Genomic DNA, 22530 nt, shown 5'->3' with positions numbered 1-22530 from the left:
TTCCTTGGCCAATTAGTATCATAAGGCTTTCATTGGAGAACATATACAAGAATATTTTTTCCATGAAATTTAGGTTGTTTATTCTGTAATATCTCAGCTGAATATTATTATGCATTCCTTCATGAATGCAAGTAGTGTTGGTCTCCAGAAATTTTTATGCTCATGTTCAAAGAGTTGAGTGACATTGAACTTTTCTTCTGAAACTTATAATACATATATGGCTCATTCTAGATGGTTACACTGTTAATAGTAGACAATATAAAAATTCTGCTTATTTCTGATTTATCTAATAAATTAATATAATTTTTGTCATGTTGAAGAAATAGCTCCAAGACCCTGTGCTCAGGCTGTTTTCCCTGATTCTATGACATGACTGTTTCACATGGAGAAAAAGGCACTCTCCTCTGACATGTAACCCGACCTGGGTTGTAGGGGAAAGGGTACAAGGACAGGCAAATGCAACTAGTACTTTTTCTGTTATATTGTTGAACATGTTTATCATGAATGTCACCAGTCATCTCACGAAATATTTCAAATTAAAACTTTTTCTATGAAATTTTTATTTGACTTTAAACATACTGCATTTTTTTCTAAATTTTTTGTAATTAAACAACATCCTCTAATACTCTGTTGTTTAAATATTTCATAAGGAGTATTCTATGAAAGGAGAGAAGGTTAGCAAGCACTTACTTTGACAGGGATGAAAGAGGCCCTTGGGCCTGACAGCACACAACATGGTTAAGGCATTGCCACCTACTTCATGGCATCTAACCATTGTTTTATTGTTTATTGAATCGTTATATTGTACACTTGAAACTAATATGATACTGTATGTTAATGATATTTCAATTTTTAAAAAATGCACATTGAGCCAAAATATTTTTTTCATAAAGATTTACATAAAATTTTATTTCTGTGGGACCAGAGCCTTAAACATTAATGCGACTGTGTGAATACTATTCACAGAAAAACAACATTGAGACTTATTTTTTAATAGATAAATTTTTTTAAAGTTTTTATTTAAATTCCAGTTAGTTAACATACTGTGTAATACTAGTCTCGGGTTTACAGTATAGTGATTCAGCACTTCCATACATCACCCGGTGCTCATCATGACAAGTGCTCTCCTTAATCCCCATCACCTACTTCACCCTTCCCCCCCCCCACCCATTTCCCTTCTGTAACCATCAGTTTGTTCTCTAGAGTTAACGTATAAAATTCAAAGAACAAATAATCCAATTAAAAAATGGGCAGGAGACCTGAATAGACATTTTTCCAAAGAAGACATACAGATGGCTGGCAGACACATGAGAAGATGCTCAACATGACTGATCATCAGGGAAATGCAAATCAAAACTACAATGAGTGCTTTCTTTACTGCTACATCCGTGCAGTTGAGCACTGTTAGAGAAAAGCACAACTATTTATTTGAATTGGGGTCATATAAATGCATGATTTCCACCCACAGTTAGGTCCTTCATCATTGTTCTGTACTAATCAACATCTTCTCCCATTACCGAAACAACTATTTCACACAACTGTCCATTTGCATAAGGTCACTACCTTAAAATCTTCCCACTCACCCTGAGTAGTCAGTTATTTACTGAGTGTCCACTATGTGCCAGAGACACTGTGCTAGTGCTTTTCCTATATTGTGTAATTGGCTTGGTAACCCTAGAAAGTTTCAAAGTTTCAAAGACCCAAAGAGAGTAAGCTTGTTAATAAATTTTAATAACCATTTTTAATATCAGTGTTTATGTGTATATACATGTATTTTTCAATCTGTGTCAAAACATGTCTTACTAAGAATCAGGACATTTTGTGTTTCAGCTTAAAAGGGCCTTGGAAGAACTTCAAGAAGCACTAGCAGAAAAAGAAGAACTGAGGCAAAGATGCCAAGAACTAGATATGCAGGTGTGGAAAAGAACCAGCCTGAGAAAAATGTCCTCTTTAAGTTTACAAAGGGTTTTATTGTAAATAATTCACTGGTAAAGTGTTTTGGAGGTTGGGTTTCATTTCATGGAGGACATATTTAAAGTATTTGTTACAGGCTTGAATATTCAAGCATGAATTTCATAATTATTTTTCTCTTCAAGTTGAAAATTGCTAACTTTTTTGAGAAAATCATTTTAATTGTAGAATTTCAAGTATTTAGATGAGCCTGTAGTTGCTTTTGTAGAAAGAAGAAATTAAAGTATCTACTGCATAGAGTGTATATATTTAAGTGAGGTCATTTATGGAAGTATTTAGAAGTGCTTGACCCCCCCGCCCATAAATGTGAGTACCAAGTGAGTTTTGCTAACACGCATGTATCTGAACACATGTGTATATAATTCTTGAGTTCATATGAGAGACAGTATAACTTGGTATGAGAGATAGTAGTTAATGGTTAGTGAGGTAGATTGTTAAACCAGTCCACCTATATTCAGACTCAAGCCATGTTACTAGCTGGTTGTGTCCTCTCAGGCAAATTACTTAATTTCTTTATAGTTCAATTTTCTCTTTTGAGAAATGATGTGATAATAGTATATATTTCCAGAGTGATTATGAGGATTAAATGAGTTAATATACATTAAGCACTTAGAGCAGGACCTGACACGCATAAACTCTATGTGTGTTTGCATGTGTTGTTATTGTTATATGAAAATGCAAATGCAAAAGTTACACAGTAAGTCTTGAAAAATTATGCAAAAGGGTAAATGTACCATCATAGTATGCTATATGTAAATTGCATGTTTTTGTTCAAATAATGAGTTACATAAATAATACTCTCTGAAAAGTATGAAGACAAGGAACAAGGGTTGTGGTAGTATTATCCTGACTTGATGGGATAAATATCTATAATGATAGGGCTGAGTAATATTTCTAACCCTTAAGGGCTTGCAGATAGGAAAAGAGAAGTGACTCAGGTCAAGGTGACTCAGCTACTTAAGGCAGTGACAGCACTGGAATCCTAGTCTTTTAACTTCATCTTTAAAAAATCAGTCCTGTGCTTGAATAAAGCTAATGTTTAAGATTTTATTTATTCACTTTAGAGTGAGAGAGAGGCGTGCGTGCATGAGTAGGGGGAGGGGCAGAGGGAGCAGGAGAGAATCTCAGACTCCTCGAGGAGGAACATGGGGCTCGATCTCACGACCCTTATCCCTAGCCCATGCAGGGGGTGGGGTGGGAGAGGAGATCCACAGAAATCTTGATGCTTTTCACTGCAGTCTACCCAATCAGGAGGGAAGTCACCCTTCTTTCACTGGACTGGGGAAGGGTGACTAAGAGCCTAGGGGGCCTGACTCCTTTTCTTTTTTTCTTAAAGATTTTATTTATTTATTTGACAGAAAGAGAGAGAGAGCACAAGCAGGGAGAGTGGCAGGCAAGGGAGAGGGAGAAACGGGCTCTCGGCTGAGCGGGGAGCCCAATGTGGGGCTTGATCCCAGGACCCTGGGATCATGACCTTAGCCGAAGACAGATGCTTAACCGACTGAGCCACCCAGGCCCCCTCAGCCTGACTCCTTCTGTTAGAAACAAAGGCTGTAGAGCTACACACTGCATTGGGGGAATGGTCTGATGCCCAAAGGAATTCCTCCCTGGGAATGGGATACACTTCTCACACCCTGGTTAAAGGTATTTAAACCTCAGACATGAGAGCATAGCCCAGGCGTTACAAAAACACTGCCCATTGCCTCCCCTCAACCCATGCTTCCCTAACCCTTCACAAGGCTGTAGAATGGTGTGGAGGGAAAACAGTCCCAACCATGACTTAGAAGGGAAGACACACTGGGTCTTCAGTACAGTGGAGAGGGTGTCCAGGAAGTCTTCAACTACACTGGAAAATATAGGGTATCTTAACTGCCAGTAAAGCATGATTTAGATGAAAAGAATAAAAGCATGACATCTCTGCAAACATTGCAGGTTAAAGAGCATATGAAAGACTTTAGCCACGCTTAGAAAATAACCTTTGCTTCATGTATAACAATTTCATAGGAACACATCAGTAAAATAGACTAGGTAATAGGACAACAAAATGAGGTTTAAAAGGAAATTGCAGATCTATAGAAACAAATCAGTGAATAATTTTTAACACCAGACTTTATCCTAGGTAAGCTATTGAACTTCAAGAATAAAGGAAAAACAAGTACTAAGTCGTTCAGATAGATAAGGCAGATCACCCACAAAGACAAAATCCGGCTCCCCTACAACATGAATGCCAGAATATGGAAGCATGGTATCTGCAGACTGCCTCGGCAGGGAAGCAGCCCTGTACCCAGACAGAGCTCAGATGCAGACTCATGGGCCCTTCTTGGAGAAACTACTTGTTGACACAGTTCAGCTAGCAAACATGTTTTAATCGAAATAAAGAATGAAAAAGTGGAGATTCTCTGATGAAAGATCTGGTGAAACTTGAATCCTTTTAAATAAGAATTATGTTGGTTCTGTGCAAATTATGGTTTTAAATATTGGGGCCAGCGAAATTCTGATTCAGGAAATCAGGAGGCAGGCCCGTTAATGTGTACTTTAAAAAAAGAGAGAGAGAAAAATCACGTGATATTTTGATGTGAAGTTTTGAGAAACTGGTGTAGTCTTCTAGTTCTGTTCCAGTCAGGATTATTATGGGGCCTTCAGGCAAGTTATGACATGTTTGCCAGTGGCTTTTATTCTGCCTTTCCCAGCCATTCTTCCTACCACCTGGCAGCAATAGGAAGCAATTCTTCACTTACTGCAGGAGCAGTGGCCAGTCATTCTTGCTCACGGTATGTTAGAGAAAACACACTCCTGCCCACCGTTGTACAAGATAAGTTTCTGTCTGAGGCGGTGGTTTTCTGATTCTAATGTGGTAAAGGGGGACTCCAGCTATAGAATTTTATATTTCATTGTTCTTAAATATGCAAATGGTATACAAGAATTAAGTTAAATCTGGGTGATATGAGAAAACGAGTATTTTTTTTTTTTTAGCTTTTAAAATTTTTCTGTCTCTTAACTCAGAAGGGGGGCGAGAGGGAGAGAAAGATAGCAACAAAGGAGAGAGAAACAAAGAAATAGAGAAAAAACCAGAGAGGGATAAAGGCAGGTACATTATAAACCTAAAGAAAATATCACCATGGGAGCTTGCTAAAGGAGATGTCTAGAACCCACTACATCAAAGCACCTTGAACATTTTCTGTTACACAATTATTTACATTTCTACCATAAGGATACTGAAGGTTCAAACTCCCATTCTTTTGTGTATCTCAGTCATTTAGGATTGTACATGGCAGGTAATAGACACTAAACGGCTTGCATGGCAAGGATGGATGCATGCCTTAAATTTAGGAAGAGAAATTTCTTTCTCCTGCGGTCTGCCTGGGGACAGTTTTCCGAGCCTTTGTGTTGCTCATTTGGAGGACAGTGTTTGTAACCTGCCTATACTGTATTTAAAGGCACTCACTCGACTTTAATTTCCTATTACTAGCTCACTGTGTCAGTATATAGTCCCATTCACATAACTGGGTTGATTTTATTACATCTATTGAAAAAATAAGTAATCGCAAACCTACGTAGTAATATGTTGAAAGTCATAAGAGGTCAAAGATTCATGTTTTTCAAACAAATCTTAATAAAATCATATATAAAGTTCTGGTCTTATAAAAGGTTACAGCCTAGCTGTAAATTTTTGAAGATATTTTTAAAAGGAAAAGAAAAAGGAGTTGCATAAATATGTAAGTAAAATAACAAGGAATCAGGTACTGATATTGATGTGGTTCTAAAATTACATTTATCCATTTTAAAATGTGAACAGTCTTAATGTGCAAATAGATTCAATTCAGCTTTTTGTTATTGATTCATTAACGAAATAATGTGCTTATCCCTGAAGGAATGATATGTAACTGATAATTTTCTACTAGATAACAGCATCCTAATAGTAAATTTATAACTAAAAGAGGAACAAATTAATTTTTTGAAGTTTATCCATATGTAATTTTAGAGACTTGGAAACATTTTCTTCCCAAAACTAGGACAAGCATAACTTTTTTTTTAAAGATTTTATTTATTTGACAGAGAGAGACACAGCGAGAGAGAGGGAACACAAGCAGGGGGAGTGGGAGAGGGAGAAGCAGGCTCCCAGCTGAGCAGGGAGCGCGATGCGGGGCTCGATCCCAGGACCCTGGGATCATGACCTGAGCCGAAGGCAGACGCTTAATGACTGAGCCACCCAGACGCCCCCAAGCATAACATTTTTGAAGATACTCTCCTTATATGAATTAACTGTTTTCTCTGTATTAACACTTAATTAATAAGGTATATTAATAATAAAAATAAATTATTTTGATTTCTTTTGTTTGACTCAAACCTCCTAGACCCAAAATTCAAGGAGGAGGAGCCTTAAAAATTATCTAGTCTGATTGACCAAATTAATTTAATGGCTTAGTCACGATTATAATGTGAACTCTGGACTCTAAGCTTTTTTGCTGTTGGTGCTTATGTTTGTATATTTGTTTTTCAGGTGACTGCACTTCAAGATGAAAAGAATTCATTAGTTTCTGAGAATGAGATGATGAATGAAAAACTTGACCAGTTGGATGGATCTTTTGATGATCCAAATACAGTGGTTGCAAAAAAGTATTTTCATGCACAGTTACAACTAGAACAATTACAGGAAGAAAACTTCAGGTAGCATTTTTAGTAAAAATCCTTCCATAGAGTTCTGTTAAACTAAGAGCTAAAAATTCCTATCAACAACTAATTATTAAGCATTTTATAGTATGCTGTAGCATCCTGGAGCTTCATAGCATGCTTAGGACACTGAGTAAGCTCTGAAAATACCAAATGGTATAAGTGGTTCCTTCCTTCACAGTGCTTGCAATCTAATTAGGCAAGTGGGGTATGTCTATAAAATCAAAACAGTTCAAAATAACTTGTGATAAGGGCCAAATGAAGGCCATGTGTAAGTCCAATAGCAGTTAAGGGGAGTGACTGCTGAGGCCTGGGGAGAATGGGGTGTTTATTATAAAGGAGAGGGAACTTGATAATAAATGGAAAAAATGGAAATTTTAAGCTAAAGAGATGCTTTCTTCTTTAACTTTTATGTTTCTTCTTTGAAAAAAAAAAGTGTTATACATCTTGCCTTTAATAAACATTGTCTCTTGCATGCTTGCTGTTGAGCCTGGAACTATAAGGCCTTGAGAGTAGGCACTCTAATTGTACTCTATGGTTTTTGTTCCTTTTTTTGTTTTAATATCAAACTTAAACACAAATACAGTTGCAAGAATAGTGCAAAGAACTCCTTTATACCGTTTACTCAGATTCCACAGTTGTTCTGCAGTTTTTTCCATTTGCTTTAGCAGTCTCTATACATATTCTTATGGATTCTCATATTTTTTTCTGAACCACTTGAGAGTAAGCAGCAGCCATGCACCTTTATCCCTATATACTTTGGCATGTATTTCCTAAAACAAAAACACTCTCTTATAAACCACAGTATAGTGATTAAAATTAGGGAATTTGTCATTGATACAATATTATTATCTAATCCACAGATCATACTCAAATTCCATTAGTTGTCTCGTTGTCCTTTATGGCTATTTTTTTTTTTCCTGGGTCAGCATCCAATCCAGGATCATACATTTGCATTTAGTAATTGATTCTTATTCAGTGGTCTATAAATCAGTAGCTATCATCTTTTATTTAATGGAGAAATTGTCCCAGATTCCACCACTGGGAAGCCTTTTAGTTGGCCTCTGTGTCCTTTCAACCTGTTACTAGCCTTTGAGCACTTTCTTACTTTCTGGAACAACAAAATATTCTAGACTCATCTCGTCCTTTCCTGACTCTGCAATCAGCCATTTCTCCAAGGATCCCTACTTCCTTTTAGTGGACAATGTTATTTAGAAACAAAGATCTAGTGCTCCAGATGAGTTTTTCTGTCATTGCTTCTAGGCCCCTTTGGTGTACAGAGCTAGGAAATATACTTGCCCATATTCACACTTGCCTGTGTTCATACGCCTATATATACACATGTCTGCATTGGTTTTTATGTCTCTCACTGTGAACAATGAGTTCATTTTGACATCTTTCATTTTAGTTCTGTGTTTTTGGGGTTCATTCTGATCTTCTCCATTTCCATATTGTAAACCCCTTCTCCAATGATGAGAAACCTGGCTCCCATTTTCCTCAATATATTTACTCATATACTCAATCCCAAAACACACAGAAAGTAATTTAAGAATTGCTAACCTTACCTTTGTATTAAGCAAACTATTAATAAGACTTCAGTATGTTTACAGTTCTTTTGCAAGGTAACATTTACATATTGTGAGATGAATAATACTAAGTACAGTTTGACATGTTTTAACAAATGCATACGTCTGTGTAATTTCACACTTTTATCAAAATACAATTCATTTCAATCACTGAAGAAAGTTCCTTTATGCTTCTTCCCAATGTCTACCTCCCAGAGGCTAATTAATTACTCTTCTGATTATTTTTTACCAAAAAAGAGTTTTCTCTCATCTAGAATGTCACATAAATTGAATCATGCAGTATGAACTCCTTGGTGAATGGCTTCCCTTGCTCAGCATGTTTGTGAGATTCATCTATGTTTTGAATGTATCTGTAATTTGTTATTTTTTATGGCTGAGTAGTCAAATTTTTGGAATTATTCCACATTATACACTTACTTATCCATTTTCCTTCAGATGATGGGCATTTGGGTTTTCAGATTTTGTAAGTAAAACTAGTCTGAACATTGTAATACAAGACTTTTTGTAGATATATTTTTTCTTATTTCTCATTGGTAAATATGTAGAGTGGTATTGCTGAGTTATGCAGTAGCTCTGTGTTTAATTTAAAAGACACTGCCAAACCATTTTCCAAAGTGGTTATAACATCTTATACTTCCATGAGCAGAGTCTGCACTCATTGCTCTAGTTGTTCTGCCTGCATAGCATAATTCTTATCCATCTTTTTAACTAAATAGTTCAGGAAGAGTGTAGTAGTATCTCCTTATGGCTTTAATTGGCATTTTCCTGATAACCAGTGATGTGATAAGCCCCTTTTCATGTGCTTATTGGAAATATATCTTACTTTGTGAATTGTCTCTTCATACTGTTGACCTGTTTTTACATTGGGTTATTTGTCATTATCAATTAGTTGTAGGAATTTTTAAGAATTTGGATGCAAATCCTTTGTCAGATATGTGCATAGTAATATTTCACTCATTCTGTGGCTTGCCTTTGCATTTTTAAATGATGTCTTTCAAAGGGGAGAAGTTCTTAACTTAGATGTTAAAAGTCTACTTTATCAGTATTTTTAATATTAGTGTTTTTGTGTATTACCCAAGAAATCTTTGTCTACTTCCATGCCATGAAGATACTCTCTACTGTTCTCTTCTAGAACCTTCACAGTGTTATCTTTTACATGTAAGTCTGTGGTCCATCTTGAATTGATTTTTTTAAAAATAGTGTATGGTCAAGCTTTATTTGTATTTTTATTTTCCATACGGGTATCTACTTGTTACAGTATCATAATTTGAAAAGATTTTAGTTTTATTCTAAATTGCTTTGTGCCTTTGTGAAAAATGATGTAACCATAAAATTTGGATCATTTTCTGGACTCCTTAATTCTTTTCCATTGATCCCTTTGTCTTTATACCTATATGGTATAGTCTTGATTACTTTAGCTCTAAGGTAAGCGTACAGTCAGGTAGTGTGAGTATTCCAACTTTGTTCTTTCCTTTCAAAATTTGCTTTGGCTGTTCCAAGTCTTCTGCATTATTACTTAAAATTGAGAGTCAGCTAGTCAGTTTCTGTTTAAAAAACCTTTTGTGATCATGATTTAGATTGTATAAAATTGATATCTTAACTATATTGAGAATTTCTGCTAATATGGTATCTTCATTTATTTAAGTCTTTAATTTCTCTCAGCAATGTTGTGTTGTTTCTGGCAGAGAAGTCTTGTATGTGTTTTATTAACTTTATTCCCAAGTAGATGCTATCACAAATACAATTAAAGTTATTCTGAAAAGTGGCTGCTAATATCTACAGGTGATCTTTATATGTTGAAACTGATCTTATATTTTGAAACTTATGTCTTATAAAGTTTCTTAATTCACTTATTGACTCTAGTAATTTGTTTATATAGAAAATCTAAGGCAACTACAATCATCTAATCTATTAATAGAGCTTTACATCTTCCTTTTATTATTTCTGCCCTCTATTTTTCTTGTATTGAGCAAGAACAGACATCTTACTTTGTTCCAGGTCTTGGGGGAAAACATTCAATTAAGTGTACCATCAAGTATGATGCTTGCTGTAGAGTTTTTTAATGTGCTTTTTTTTGCATTTTGCAGGAATTCCCCTTTATTTCTGGCTTGCTAAGAGTTTTTATCATTAATTGGTATTGATTTTTGACAAATGATTTTTCTACATCTTGAAAGGACAGTGTGGTTTTTTTTCTTTTTCATTCTTTTATTATGATTGTTTAATTTTTCAAATGTTGAACAGTCTTATATTTCAGGGTTAGACCAGTTTGGTCATCCTTATTATTCTGCATATATATGTCTGGATTCAGTTTGCTAATATGTTGAAAGAATTTTTTGATTGTCTTCATATAGATACTGGTCTATAACTTTTTTCTCTTGTAATGTCTTTTTCAGGTTTTGTTGTCAGAGTTCTGCTAGTCTCATAGAATAATTGGGAAGTATTCTCTCCTTCTCTATTTTCTGAAAGAGTTTATGTAAGAATGATATTATTTCTTCCTTAAATGTTTGATAGAATTTATCAGTGAAACAATCTGGACCTATGGTTTTCTTTGTGAAGGGCTTTTAATGACAAATACAGTTTTGTTAGTGGTCAAAAGGCTTCACAGGTTTTCTGTTTAATCTCTGTCAGTTTGATAAGTTGTGCTTTTCAAGGTGTATGTTTATTTCATTTAAGTTGTTGAATTTATTGGCATAAAGTTGTTCATAGTATTCTTTTATTATCCTTTTAATGACTGTAGGAGCTATACTGATACTCACTTTTTCATTCCTGATATTGGTTAATTTGTGTTTTTTCTCATTTTTCTTGATCACTCTTAACTAGGGTTTTATCAATTTTATTAATCTTTTCAAACACTTTATTAGCTTTCCATATTACTGGTTTTAGACCTCTGTTCTTTCTTTCCTTTTACTTTGGATTTAATTTGCTGTTCTTTTCCTGGACTCTTAAGGTTGAAACTTGGATGATTGATTTTAAGCCTTTCTTCATTTCTAATATAAGCCTTTAAAATTGTAAGTTTTCCTCTAAGCACTGGTTTAGCTGGGTCCCCAAAGTTTGACTGGTTGTCTTTCTGTTGTTATTCGTTCTGAAGTATTTTCTAATTTCGTTTGTGATTTCTTCCTTGACTTGTGGGTTATTCAGAAATGTGTTGTTTAATTTCCAAGTATTTAAGGCTTTCTAGACTTCTTATTGTGACTAATTTCTAATTTAAGTCTCTTGTGGTTAGAGAGCATACTTCACAAGATTTCAGTCTTTTGATACTTACTAATACTTATTTTATTGCTCGGCCTGTTTCATTGTGATGAGTGTTCCCTGTGTGCTTGTGAAGGATGTGTATTCTGTAATTTTTGCCTGACATGTTATATACATGTCAAATCAAGTTGGTTAATGGTGGTGTTCAGAGCTCGTCTGTATTTTTACTGATATTTTTGTTTCTGTCATTTATTGGAGACTGGTATTAAGCAGTGATTGTGGATTTGTGGATTTCTGCCTTTGATTCTGTCAGTTTTTGCTTCATGTATTTTTAAACTGTTTTTAGGTATATACACGTTTATGATAAGGCTTTCTAATGAATTGACCCTTTTATAATTATGAAATATCTCTATCTCTGATAATACTCTTTTGTCTTAAAATTTATTTTGTTTGATGTCAACATAACTACCCCAATTTCTTTTGCTTACTGTTTGCGTGGTGTTTTTTTTAATCTTTTTACTTTTAATCTATCTGTGCCTTTATATTTAAACCAGCTCTTGTTATTAGCATATATTTGAGCCTTGTTTTGTTATCTAGTCTGATGGTCTCTGCCTTTTTAATTGATGTGTTAGTCTTTTTGCCTTTTATGTAATTTTTGTTATGGTTGTATTTAGGTCTGTCAGTTTGCTGTTTTTCATTTGTCACATCCTTTTGTTTTTCTTTTCTGCATTCCTTTGGGTAAATGAAATTTTTTTTTAATATTTGACTTTATTCACTATGTTGTCTTTTTACTTTTTGTTGTTGCTATAGAGTTTAAGTATTTATCCTTAATTTATAGTCTACTTAGAGTTAATATTTTACTACTTTGCATGTGATAAGTATTTTTGAGTAATTTTAATAAATATATATTTTCTCTTCATCTTTTGAAATTAAAACTCTTATTAGAGCTAGAGATAATGAAGCACAGTGTTTCAGAAGTGAAAATGGGAAAATTCAGACCATTAAGTTTATTCTCAGCCAGTTTCAAATCCAGGAGCCTTTCTTTTGAGTGGAATTAAAAAAAAAAATTAAAGTATGTCTTGCACATGTCTCAGTAAGAAAACAAATGATGGAAATTACATTAGAAGTACTTGTTTTCTTTACTCAAGGCTTGAAGCTGCAAAAGATGATTACCGTGTTCACTGTGAAGAACTTGAAAAGCAACTAATTGAATTTCAGCATAGGAATGATGAACTGACTAGTCTTGCTGAAGAAACAAGAGCCCTGAAAGATGAAATAGATGTTCTTAGGTATGGCATATCTAAATATAATTATGTCACTTCTAAGTTATTCCTTAGTCATTTTGGTATACCATGTTCTAATCAGGGATTCTTAGGGTTATTCCTGTGTATTAAGTACTGCTCAGTTTTTATCCGGGCTCCTAGTCTTTACTTATTTTATGCTTGTTGATGGTAATTGTAGTTTAAGGAGAATATTCAAATCTTGTTAGCTCATTTTTTTTTTTTTTAAGAGAGGGAGGATGGGGGGAGGGTAGGAGCAGAGGAAGAGGGAGAGAGAGAATCCCAAGCAGGCTCCACTCTTAGTGCAGAGCCAGATGTAGGGCCCAATCCCACAACTCTGAGGAGGTCATGACCTGATCCGAAATCAAGATTTGGACACACCCAACCGACTGAGCCACCTGTGTTAGCACAATTTCATATTAGAATTCGTAAACCCAAAATGATACCTTTTTCTTAAAACTGTGTGAGCTGAATTACTTTTAGATACATTTAGCTTGACCTCCTTGTACTCATTAGTGTATCTTGTGAACTTTTTACATAAGGGAAAGCATTCTCAATCCATATTTTGGCATTTGATATAAAATAGGTATAATTAAGTATCTTAACATTTATTTTAGGGTTATCCCAAGGTTCTCTTATTGTCTTTGACAATGTATAAAATTTTTATTTGGCTTTTGCCTGTGAAATGTTAATCAAGCAAACAGACTATCCATATGCTCTTTATATTTTCTGTTAAATTTTCTTAATGGGCCATTTTGTTGCACAGGTTTTATATCCATTTGAAACAAAAACTTTATACCCATTCGTTTGAACCTGTATGTGATGGAAAGTGATTTGGTTTATGTATTTACTTTTGCTCTAGCCCGGTTGGTCAGGTAAGCACAACTCTAAAGCAAAGTTCTTTGTCAGACAAATTGTAAGTTGAGTCAACTTCCTAAGTATATCAAATACTTAGAACAAAACCGTACTAAATACTATACACAAAGCAAAATTGGTCTATAAGCTACAGAGAAGCTTAGAATTGTTCAGTTGCATTTGCAAAACCATTCTTTTTTACACATTGTGCTATATGAAGTGGTTTGATAATTTAGTGTGTCAAATTTAAGGCATTTTTGTTTTGATGCCTTTACAACAAAAAGGCTCAATGCTGGATTTGAGTCTTTTTCCAAAGTTCCCACAAAGTTTATTTCTTTTGTCTGTCTTTCTCAATTCCTTCCTTCCTTCCTTCCTTCCTTCCTTTTGTTTCAGCCAATTGATTATCTGGTTGACTAATTTTACAGACAGAATAAAATTGTTATGTGCATTTACTAGTTCTTACCCAGTAATGTGCAGTCTTTATTATCATAGGGCTACCTCTGATAAAGCAAATAAACTAGAGTCAACAGTCGAGATATATCGTCAGAAGCTACAAGATCTGAACGACCTTCGCAAGCAGGTGAAAACTTTACAAGAAACAAACATGATGTATATGCATAATACAGTCAGCTTAGAAGAAGAATTAAAGAAGGCAAATGCAGCACGTACGCAGTTAGAAACATACAAGAGGCAGGTAAGAAAATATCTTAATTTTTTTAAATAAAAGAGCTCAACTTCCTTTTGATTCCTTTTGATACTTTAAGAATGATAGAGATGTGAAGAAACATTGCCTATAGTTGGCTGTGAACTTATGATAGAATTCTTCTACCTGTAATTTTAATTCCAGGGTTGATAATTGAATTTGACTTATCTAGATCTTTCCCTTTTTATTGTCTTCTGAGCTTATATATATTTTTGGGCATTTAATTGTTCATTAGCATTTCTGGTAACCAGTAATAATTGCCTAGAGAATGGAGCTATAACTGATAATATTCTGTTTTGCTATTTATCAGGCAATTTTTTTTACTAAATTATTTTAGGAATAGAAGGCTGATTTTTTTTTTTTTACTAAATTATTATTTGGGTATTTTAAAATTTATGTTAACTCTTATTTACATGCTATTTTCACAACTATTTAGGATTACTTGATTATATTCTTACTATAAATTTTATTTCCAATCAGTTTCTCATTTATTAAACTCTGAAAAACTATTAATATTATATACTCTTGTTATCTACTTTTGTTTCTGACAAAAGGTTCAGGATCTTCACAATAAACTTTCCTCTGAATCCAAAAGGGCAGATAAACTAGCATTTGAAATGAAGCGGCTTGAAGAAAAACATGAAGCTTTACTTAAGGAAAAAGAGGTACACATGAATATAGTAGATGAGTAATACGTCTGTCTTCTCTTTTAGTGTTTAATATTATCCTTGCTGTTCTAAGAATGGAAGTCACGTCAATCAGATCTTCTGTCTTTATCCAAATTCAAGTGTTGGTATAAAAGAAAGTAGTAGAAATTTAATGTGCAGTATTGTGAATTGCCTTCACAAGGGAAGATGAAGTCACAGAGGCGAGGCCGTATGTCTCATTGCACGTTTTCCCATTCTAGACCATCAGCTTCTTGAAAGCAAGGACCATAGATTTTATCTTTTAATGGCTTTGTTGAGATATAATTTGTGTACCATAAATGTTGCCCACTTGAAGTGTACAGTGGAGTAGTTGTTAGCGTATTTCCAGTTGTGCGGCCATCACCACAGTCGGATTTTAGAGCACTGTCATCAGCCCGTTAGTGTGCCTACTGGTGGCTGCCCTGCATTCTGCTCCCCTCTCCATGGCCTTCGCAACCATTCATCCATTTTCTCTCTCTACAGATTTGCCCAGTCTGTCCAGGATATGCCATCATACACTGTATCAGTTTTGTGGCTAGATACCTTCATGTAGATTAATGCTTATATACAATTCTTTTTTAGAGACTAATAGAACAACGTGATACTCTGAAAGAAACAAATGAAGAGCTTCGTTGTTCACAAGTACAACAAGATCATCTAAACCAAACAGGTGAATTTTGTTGGATTTAGAAAAGTTTTTTTAATGGTAGAAATACTGAAATGTTAATCTTTTGTTGTTGTTGTTTAGATGCATCTGCTACAAAAAGTTATGAGAATCTTGCTGCTGAGATTATGCCAGTGGAATATAGGTAAATTTGTTTTTATTAATTGATAATCTATACTTAATATTAGAAATATGATTTCTTTCTAAAAAAATTATTAGCCTTTCGAGTGTTCCATTTTATGAGTCATGGAGCTCAAAATTACTTTGTTTCATCTGCTTGAAGTCCTTAGATTGTTTTTTTTTTAATTTTTTTTTAAGATTTTATTTTATTTTTTGACAGAGAGACAGCGAGAGAGGAAACACAAGCAGGGGGAGTGTGAGAGGGAGAAGCAGGCTTCCTGCAGAGCAGGGAGCCCGATGTGGGGCTTGATCCCAGGACCCCGGGATCATGACCTGACCCGAAGGCAGCTGCTTAATGACTGAGCCACTCAGGCGCCCCTGAACTTCTTAGATTGTTACTGCTACTACAGCAGTTTTAGAATTTATTAGAAGTAAAATTTCACAAACTAGATGAATAAAATATTCTGGTTTTTATAATATGACTTTTATTGTGTTGAACTTCTTTTCCTACCTATAAACTCAATGGAAAAACTTTTTTATACCTGGCATTCACATCCACACGAGTGAAACTAGTAGGAGAGGAGCTATGAATAATAGCAGAAGGATTAAACAGAAGTTAAATAAAATACAAATTTTAGAGTTTCCTCTTAACCAACTTTTATCATGGTATCTTACTGCTATGTTTGCTTCTAGGTATTTGACTAATCTGATATTTTTTTATGGTTTTCCTTTTTGTGGTAACAGTTCTATTTACTACTTCAGACTCTACTCTTAAGCAGATTTATTGAGATATAATTCACCCATTTAAAACCGTATGGCTCAGTGGTGTTTAGTGTAGTCATAGAGTTGTGCAGCTGTCTAATTTGAGAACATTCCATTCCCCCCCAAAAATCGCCTGTGCTTCTTAGCAGTCATTCCTCAGTCCTGCCTCCCCCCAGGCTCCAGCACTGGGCAGCGGAGAATCAATTCTTTGTCGAGTTGCCTGTTAACGGAATTTAACATACGTGAGTCCTACAATAGGCAGCCTTTTGTGACTGCTTTCACTCAGCATATAGTTTGCAAATATGTTAATTTTAATTTTGTTCAATTTTTTGTTGTTAAGGTAGAGCTCCTTACATGCTGGACTGGCAAGCAACTTTTTAGTTGTTAATATCCAGTGATATTAATGTCACTTTAAAAATAGCCATTTGAAAAAAAATAGCCATATGAGCTGTATTTTGAAGTCATGATGTTGCCATTCAGAAGAACATAAATTGAGATTAATTGAAATTAGTTGCTTTTCAGAAATTGCATTTAGGGGCGCCTGGGTGACTTAGTTAAGCGTCTGCCTTCGGCTCAGGTCATGATCCCAGGGTCCTGGAATTGAGCCCCGCATCGGGCTCCCTGCTCAGTGGGAGGCCTGCTTCTCCTTCTACCTGCCGCTCCCCCTGCTTATACTGTCTCTCTCTCTCTGTCAAATAAATACATAAAATCTTAAAAAATGCATTTAGGGAGGCAGCAGGTAGGAGAACATTACTTTTTTATTTAATATGATTCCTATCATTTGCATTTTAGAAAGTGTGTATTTGTAAACTTTTAAGAAAAATTGTTTTTTGAAAACAAAAAAACCTAGAAGCAGTCATATGACTGTCATCATAAGAGTTTATTTAAAAAATATTAAACAAACTGATTTCTTAAATCTGTTGCTTTTAATGCATATATTTTCTGAGATTATGCTATAGTGAATAGCATCTAAGTTACCAGTAAAATAACTCCTGTTTCTTTTGGAACTTGCATAATATTTAGTGATATATAATATAATATAATACCTATGCTCTGAAAAATTTATTACTTGTTTTTTGAGATAGTCCTACAATGTACATAGTTTTTTCTTAAAAAATTTCAGAAACATTGGTAACATTTTTAAATGACAGCTATTGAATGAACAGGAATTTTCCAGAAGTTCACAATATAAAAAAAATGTAAAATGTACATTTAAAAATTTAAAAACAAACTTTGCTTTTCAACATCAGGGAAGTGTTTATCCGACTGCAACATGAAAATAAGATGCTCCGCTTGCAACAGGAAGGTACTGAGAACGAGCGTATTGAGGAACTTCAGGAGCAGCTGGAACAGAAGCACCGCAAGATGAATGAACTGGAAACCGAGCAAAGGTGACACACTCTTTTGTAATTGACGTTCATAGTGATTGCATTAGCTAGCCACGTAGTTAAAATAAGTAGAATTTAAAGAAGTTTAAATTGTTTGTTTTCAGCCTCTCACATTATTTTAGCAGACTTTATTTTTTTTTATTTTTTAAAGATTTTATTTATTTATTTGACAGAGAGAGACACAGCGAGAGAGGGAACACAAGCAGGGGGAGTGGGAGAGGGAGAAGCAGCTTTCCTGCAGAGCAGGGAGCCCAGTGCGGGGCTCAGTCCCAGGACCCCGGGATCATGACCTGAGCCGAAGGCAGACGCTAAACGACTGAGCCACCCACGCACCCCTTTAGCAGACTTTATTAACCTGGCTGCTTTTTCTTGAATTTCATTTATATGTCTTCACAATCCACAGAAAATTTAACAAATGGATAAATGACAAGCTGGCTTTGGGTTGCAGTCTGTACATGGATGGAACATAGACCATGCAGTCAAATTTGAGCCCCACCTCTATTTAAATTTATTAGCTGTTCTGTCCTGGGCAAGTTAAACTCACACTTGGTGTCTTCAGCTATACAAACAAATGGTGTACTCATCTGATAGCAATGAGGAGCTCAAGAATTAGAGTATTAAAAATATATAACATTTGATATAGTGTTCACTATATGCCAGGCACTTTTCTAAGCACTTTTTTGGTATTCACTCAGAAATCCTCACAAAAACTCTATGAAATGAGAATTGTAATTATCTCTTTTTTATGGATAAGGAAGCTGAAGTACAAGGAGGCTAAGTAACTTGTCCAGAGTTACAAGCTAGTAAATTTTCAATCCCCCATTTGAACTTTCTGTCAGTCTGATTCCTGAGTCCGGACTCTTAACCACTGTGCTAACTTGCCTCTTATAAATAGCATATTTTGCTATAAAACTATTTGATTTTATTTGACCAAACTTTATTAGATCTTAGAGACCACCAGGAATTTTAGATACACTTGAACCTTCTCTCTCAAACTTGTATATATTGTATTACATCAACATTTTAGCTTTCTGAAGGGACCATCAGATTTTACTATCCTATCCAGTTCAATATCAGCACTGGAGATACAAAGTTTCAGCTTTTAAAGAGTTACTATAGGAAGATAGACATATGAATAATGATTATATTATGTGATACCTGCAATAGTGGAACAGTGGAGTGTTATAATAGGCAGGTGTGTTAGGTCATATATACATGAAAAGAGACAGATACTTTCTCTTGCTGGTAACCTCAGCGGAGGTAACTCTTAAGCAGGGTTTTAAAGTACAAGATTTTGCCAAGTTAGAAATGTGCCCTAGTTGCTAGTGTTAGTCTCTTTAATTTAAATAAAAAGTTTTATGAAGAAATGGTTGGGAAATGGTGGCCTTGATCAATACACTGTGAAATCTGATACAAGAAGAAGAAACCTAGTTCCCATTCATTAAAGATACAATTATAGGAAAACTGAACTACTTTTCTGATTTTCGTACCAGCGAGGACAGTGCAGAATTGATGTGCTTTTGCAGCTGGCACACAAGTACCTGAAATTTTTAAATGTGGGCATACATACGTCCATGATAAAATGTCTTCTTTTTTAAAAAATATTTTCTTGCAAGTAGCCTACTGTACTCACACTATATATTATACCTAGCCACAGACAATTGTTGGGCATTCGTCATTGCTGTTAAATGCAGACTTTGTGAATTAAATTGCACAAATGTACCTTTATAGATCCATAACTACTTTGACTTTCAATACAAGTAAATACATATGATTCATCTTAACAATAGGCTGAGCAAAGAGCGTATCCGAGAATTGCAGCAGCAGATTGAGGATCTCCAGAAATCTTTACAGGAACAAGGCTCCAGGTCTGAAGGAGAAAGTGTAAGTAACTTAAACATTGTAATAATTCTGCTGTGTGTGGACTCTCCCCGATAGGTCCTGATGCCCAAATTAGTCCTGTATTTGAAAGTGCTACCCTTATCTTTGGGGGTACCCTCGAATACCGAATACCGTATATATCTGCATAACAGATGCAGTGATTTTGCCAACTTGGAGCCTATAAATTAATCGTATGTATTGGAAGGTGATTTCTATCTGTCCTACTTCAACAGCTACACATAAATTCATGGTAATTCCTGCTTGAGAGCATGCTACGAGTGAGGTCTTCACAGCTCTTTTCTCAGGCTTGAGAAAAGTCCTAGTAAGTGTAGTCAGCAGTCAGAATTGAGGAAATCTTCTAACAGGAAGGAGAGAGTAAGACAATGATTTCTACCAAAGAGCGTCAAAGAAGTGGATCATACCAACCTCCAAAGGACAGAAACCTTAATGCAGTTTTGAAGACATGAGTCACCCCTTACTTCTTCTCTCCTTGCAAGTGGACTTATGGCCTCGCCCTTTCTAATGGGCTTTGATGGCAAACATTGTAGGGGATGGATAAGAGGACTCAGCAGAGCTTGAACAGCCCAAATCTAATATACCTAGCCATGTGTCTGTAGTTGGATCTCTGTATGCAGAGGGGAAAAGAAGTAACAGTGGAGGGAGGGAGGCATTTAACTATAACTAACAACAACAAAAAAATAGGGCTCAATGTACATTAGATACTGGGTAGATACAATGTGAGGTGGTTGTACCTGTGTTGACAGGGGAGAGAGCTATAAAGAGTAAGTAAAGAGATGAGAAAGAAGACTGAAAAGGTTGTGTTTCCTCTCTCTTTTATATGCTTTATATGATTTTCTCTTTTTTCCTCGGGGGCTTGGAAAATAGAAATCGTCTCATGCGTGGCGGCATCTCGTATGTGCATATATACGGTATTGTAACCTCTCAAATACAAATATTTTTTCTAAGCCACATTAGGGAATACTTTTAAAATGGGATCAATTTGGGGAGTACATTTTTGGATTGCAGTATTTTTAAAGGTTTTATGTTTCTCTTTTTAAAATGTATTAGTGTCTGAGTTATATTTCAGATTATATATTTTAAACCCTTCATTTATCTATTCAGTAGATGATCTTGAACCAGTATTGCAATTTAAACTCCTGCTTTTTAAAGAGGAAGTTTTATGTCTTAAATTTTATTTTTTAACAAAATCCACTTGCTCCATTTTGTTGTTAATATTAAAGTGCTTGCATTTTTATGATAACACTTTATTATAAAGATAATTATTTAAGTTTATTCTTCATTTAAAGGCCTAAAATCTTATATAATGATTTTTAAATGTTTGATACTCCTCAGTATATCACATTCAGCTTGCATTTGCTATTTTTCTTCAAGTTTAAATTTTATTTTCATGGTATTCAGAAATTTGAAGCATTTTTCTTTTTACTATTGTACTCTTCCTTCTTTCATTTCCTAACCTCCTTTCCTTTCCCTTTGAAGTAAAAAATACCTAAAATTTTATGTTTTTACGAGTATGTTATTAGAAATACAAATTTTTGAAACATTTATAATTTTAAATAATACACTTCAAAAGGAGGTAAAGAGATTGTGATGTCTGGAAAATTTATCTTTGTCACAAAAGTTATCTTACAGCAACTTTTTTTAATTTTTATAGTCCAGCAAACTAAAGCAGAAGTTGGAAGCTCATATGTAAGTAAAACTGACATTTCATTTCAAATATGCAAGGGGAAGGGTTTTAAAAACTTTTAAAGTTAGTATCCTTGTCTGATTTTGTTTATAAGAAAAATCCCCTGGGGCACCTGGGTAGCTCAGCTGGTTAAGCGACTGCCTTCTGCTCAGGTCATGATCCTGGAGTCCCGGGATTGAGTCCCACATCGGGCTCCCTGCTCAGCAGGGAGTCTGCTTCTCCCTCTGACCCTCTTCCCTCTCGTGCTCTCTATCTCTCATTCTCTCTCTCTCAAATAAATAAAAACAAAGATCTTTAAAAAAAAAAAAGAAAGAAAAAGAAAAATCCCCTGATGGCAATTGAATGTTCACCACTGCCACCAAGAAGTGAAAAGAAAAATGTTCTAAAATGTTCAGCCTGCCTGCCAGTGATCCCAGATCCTACATTTTTCAATCACTAATGTCATTTGAAGGGTTTACAAAGCAGACAGCTGTCACAACTTGACTGTGTGGGGATGTGGGATGTTTAACCAATAAAATATTTCCTTTGACTTTCTTAGGAAGCAAGGATGGCAAGGGGAAAAAATTAACATTTTTAGCACCCATCATGTGCTAGGCAGTTTACCTTCTCACAGCAACCCCTATAATATTTGGCAGGTATTACTCCCATTTCACAGGTGAGGAGATTCAGGATCAGAAAGTGATTTGCCCACAGTCCACAAATGTTATGTGGCAGAAATCAGTTTTCATTCTTAGGTCTATTTGTCTCCAAAACTCCATGCTCTTTCCACTACTTAGGGAAAAACTAACTGAGGTCCAGGAAGAATTACAGAAGAAACAAGAACTCATTGAAGATCTTCAGCCAGATGTAAACCAGAATGGTAGGTATTTGTAAAAACCTGGATCAGACTACATCTAAGGACTTGCCCTTTTTAGTTGAAGGATGCAAGAACTGTGTATAAGTTTCTGGACATTCCATAAATACATACATTGCAAATAAGAACCATGGTAATTTTTTAGTGATTTAAGTAATAAGTGATCTAATCTTAAAGCAAAAAAAAAAATCTAATGAAATGAACTGATTGATATAT

The 22530-nt window shown here is 35.0% G+C and overlaps 1 protein-coding gene and 1 non-coding gene across 4 annotated transcripts in view; both read left to right on the top strand.

Moving 5' to 3' along the window:
- HOOK1 (hook microtubule tethering protein 1) overlaps positions 1 to 22530 on the top strand; it is a 90759-nt gene that overhangs the window by 29341 nt on the left and 38888 nt on the right. For all 3 annotated transcript variants that reach the window (XR_012379453.1, XM_073896652.1, XM_073896651.1), the window contains 11 exons: positions 1831 to 1914; positions 6473 to 6639; positions 12566 to 12706; positions 14045 to 14246; positions 14810 to 14920; positions 15524 to 15611; positions 15690 to 15750; positions 17738 to 17878; positions 19666 to 19759; positions 21429 to 21463; positions 22238 to 22320. Coding sequence is in view for 2 of the 3 variants with exons in the window: in XM_073896652.1 (XP_073752753.1) it covers positions 1831 to 1914; positions 6473 to 6639; positions 12566 to 12706; positions 14045 to 14246; positions 14810 to 14920; positions 15524 to 15611; positions 15690 to 15750; positions 17738 to 17878; positions 19666 to 19759; positions 21429 to 21463; positions 22238 to 22320 (1207 nt within the window). In the remaining variant the exon portion in view is untranslated. The remainder of the gene's footprint in view (positions 1 to 1830; positions 1915 to 6472; positions 6640 to 12565; positions 12707 to 14044; positions 14247 to 14809; positions 14921 to 15523; positions 15612 to 15689; positions 15751 to 17737; positions 17879 to 19665; positions 19760 to 21428; positions 21464 to 22237; positions 22321 to 22530) is intronic.
- Positions 653 to 783, top strand: LOC112824096 (U6atac minor spliceosomal RNA). Its single transcript, XR_003208227.1, has one exon. It is a non-coding gene; the product is annotated as a U6atac minor spliceosomal RNA (small nuclear RNA).

The sequence above is a fragment of the Callorhinus ursinus genome, unplaced genomic scaffold, assembly GCF_003265705.2.
Source record: "Callorhinus ursinus isolate GAN/ISIS: 27379988/994484 unplaced genomic scaffold, GSC_fseal_2.0 scaffold9, whole genome shotgun sequence".
NCBI classification, from domain to species: Eukaryota; Metazoa; Chordata; class Mammalia; order Carnivora; family Otariidae; genus Callorhinus; species Callorhinus ursinus.
This window is presented reverse-complemented; position numbering and strand designations above follow the sequence as displayed.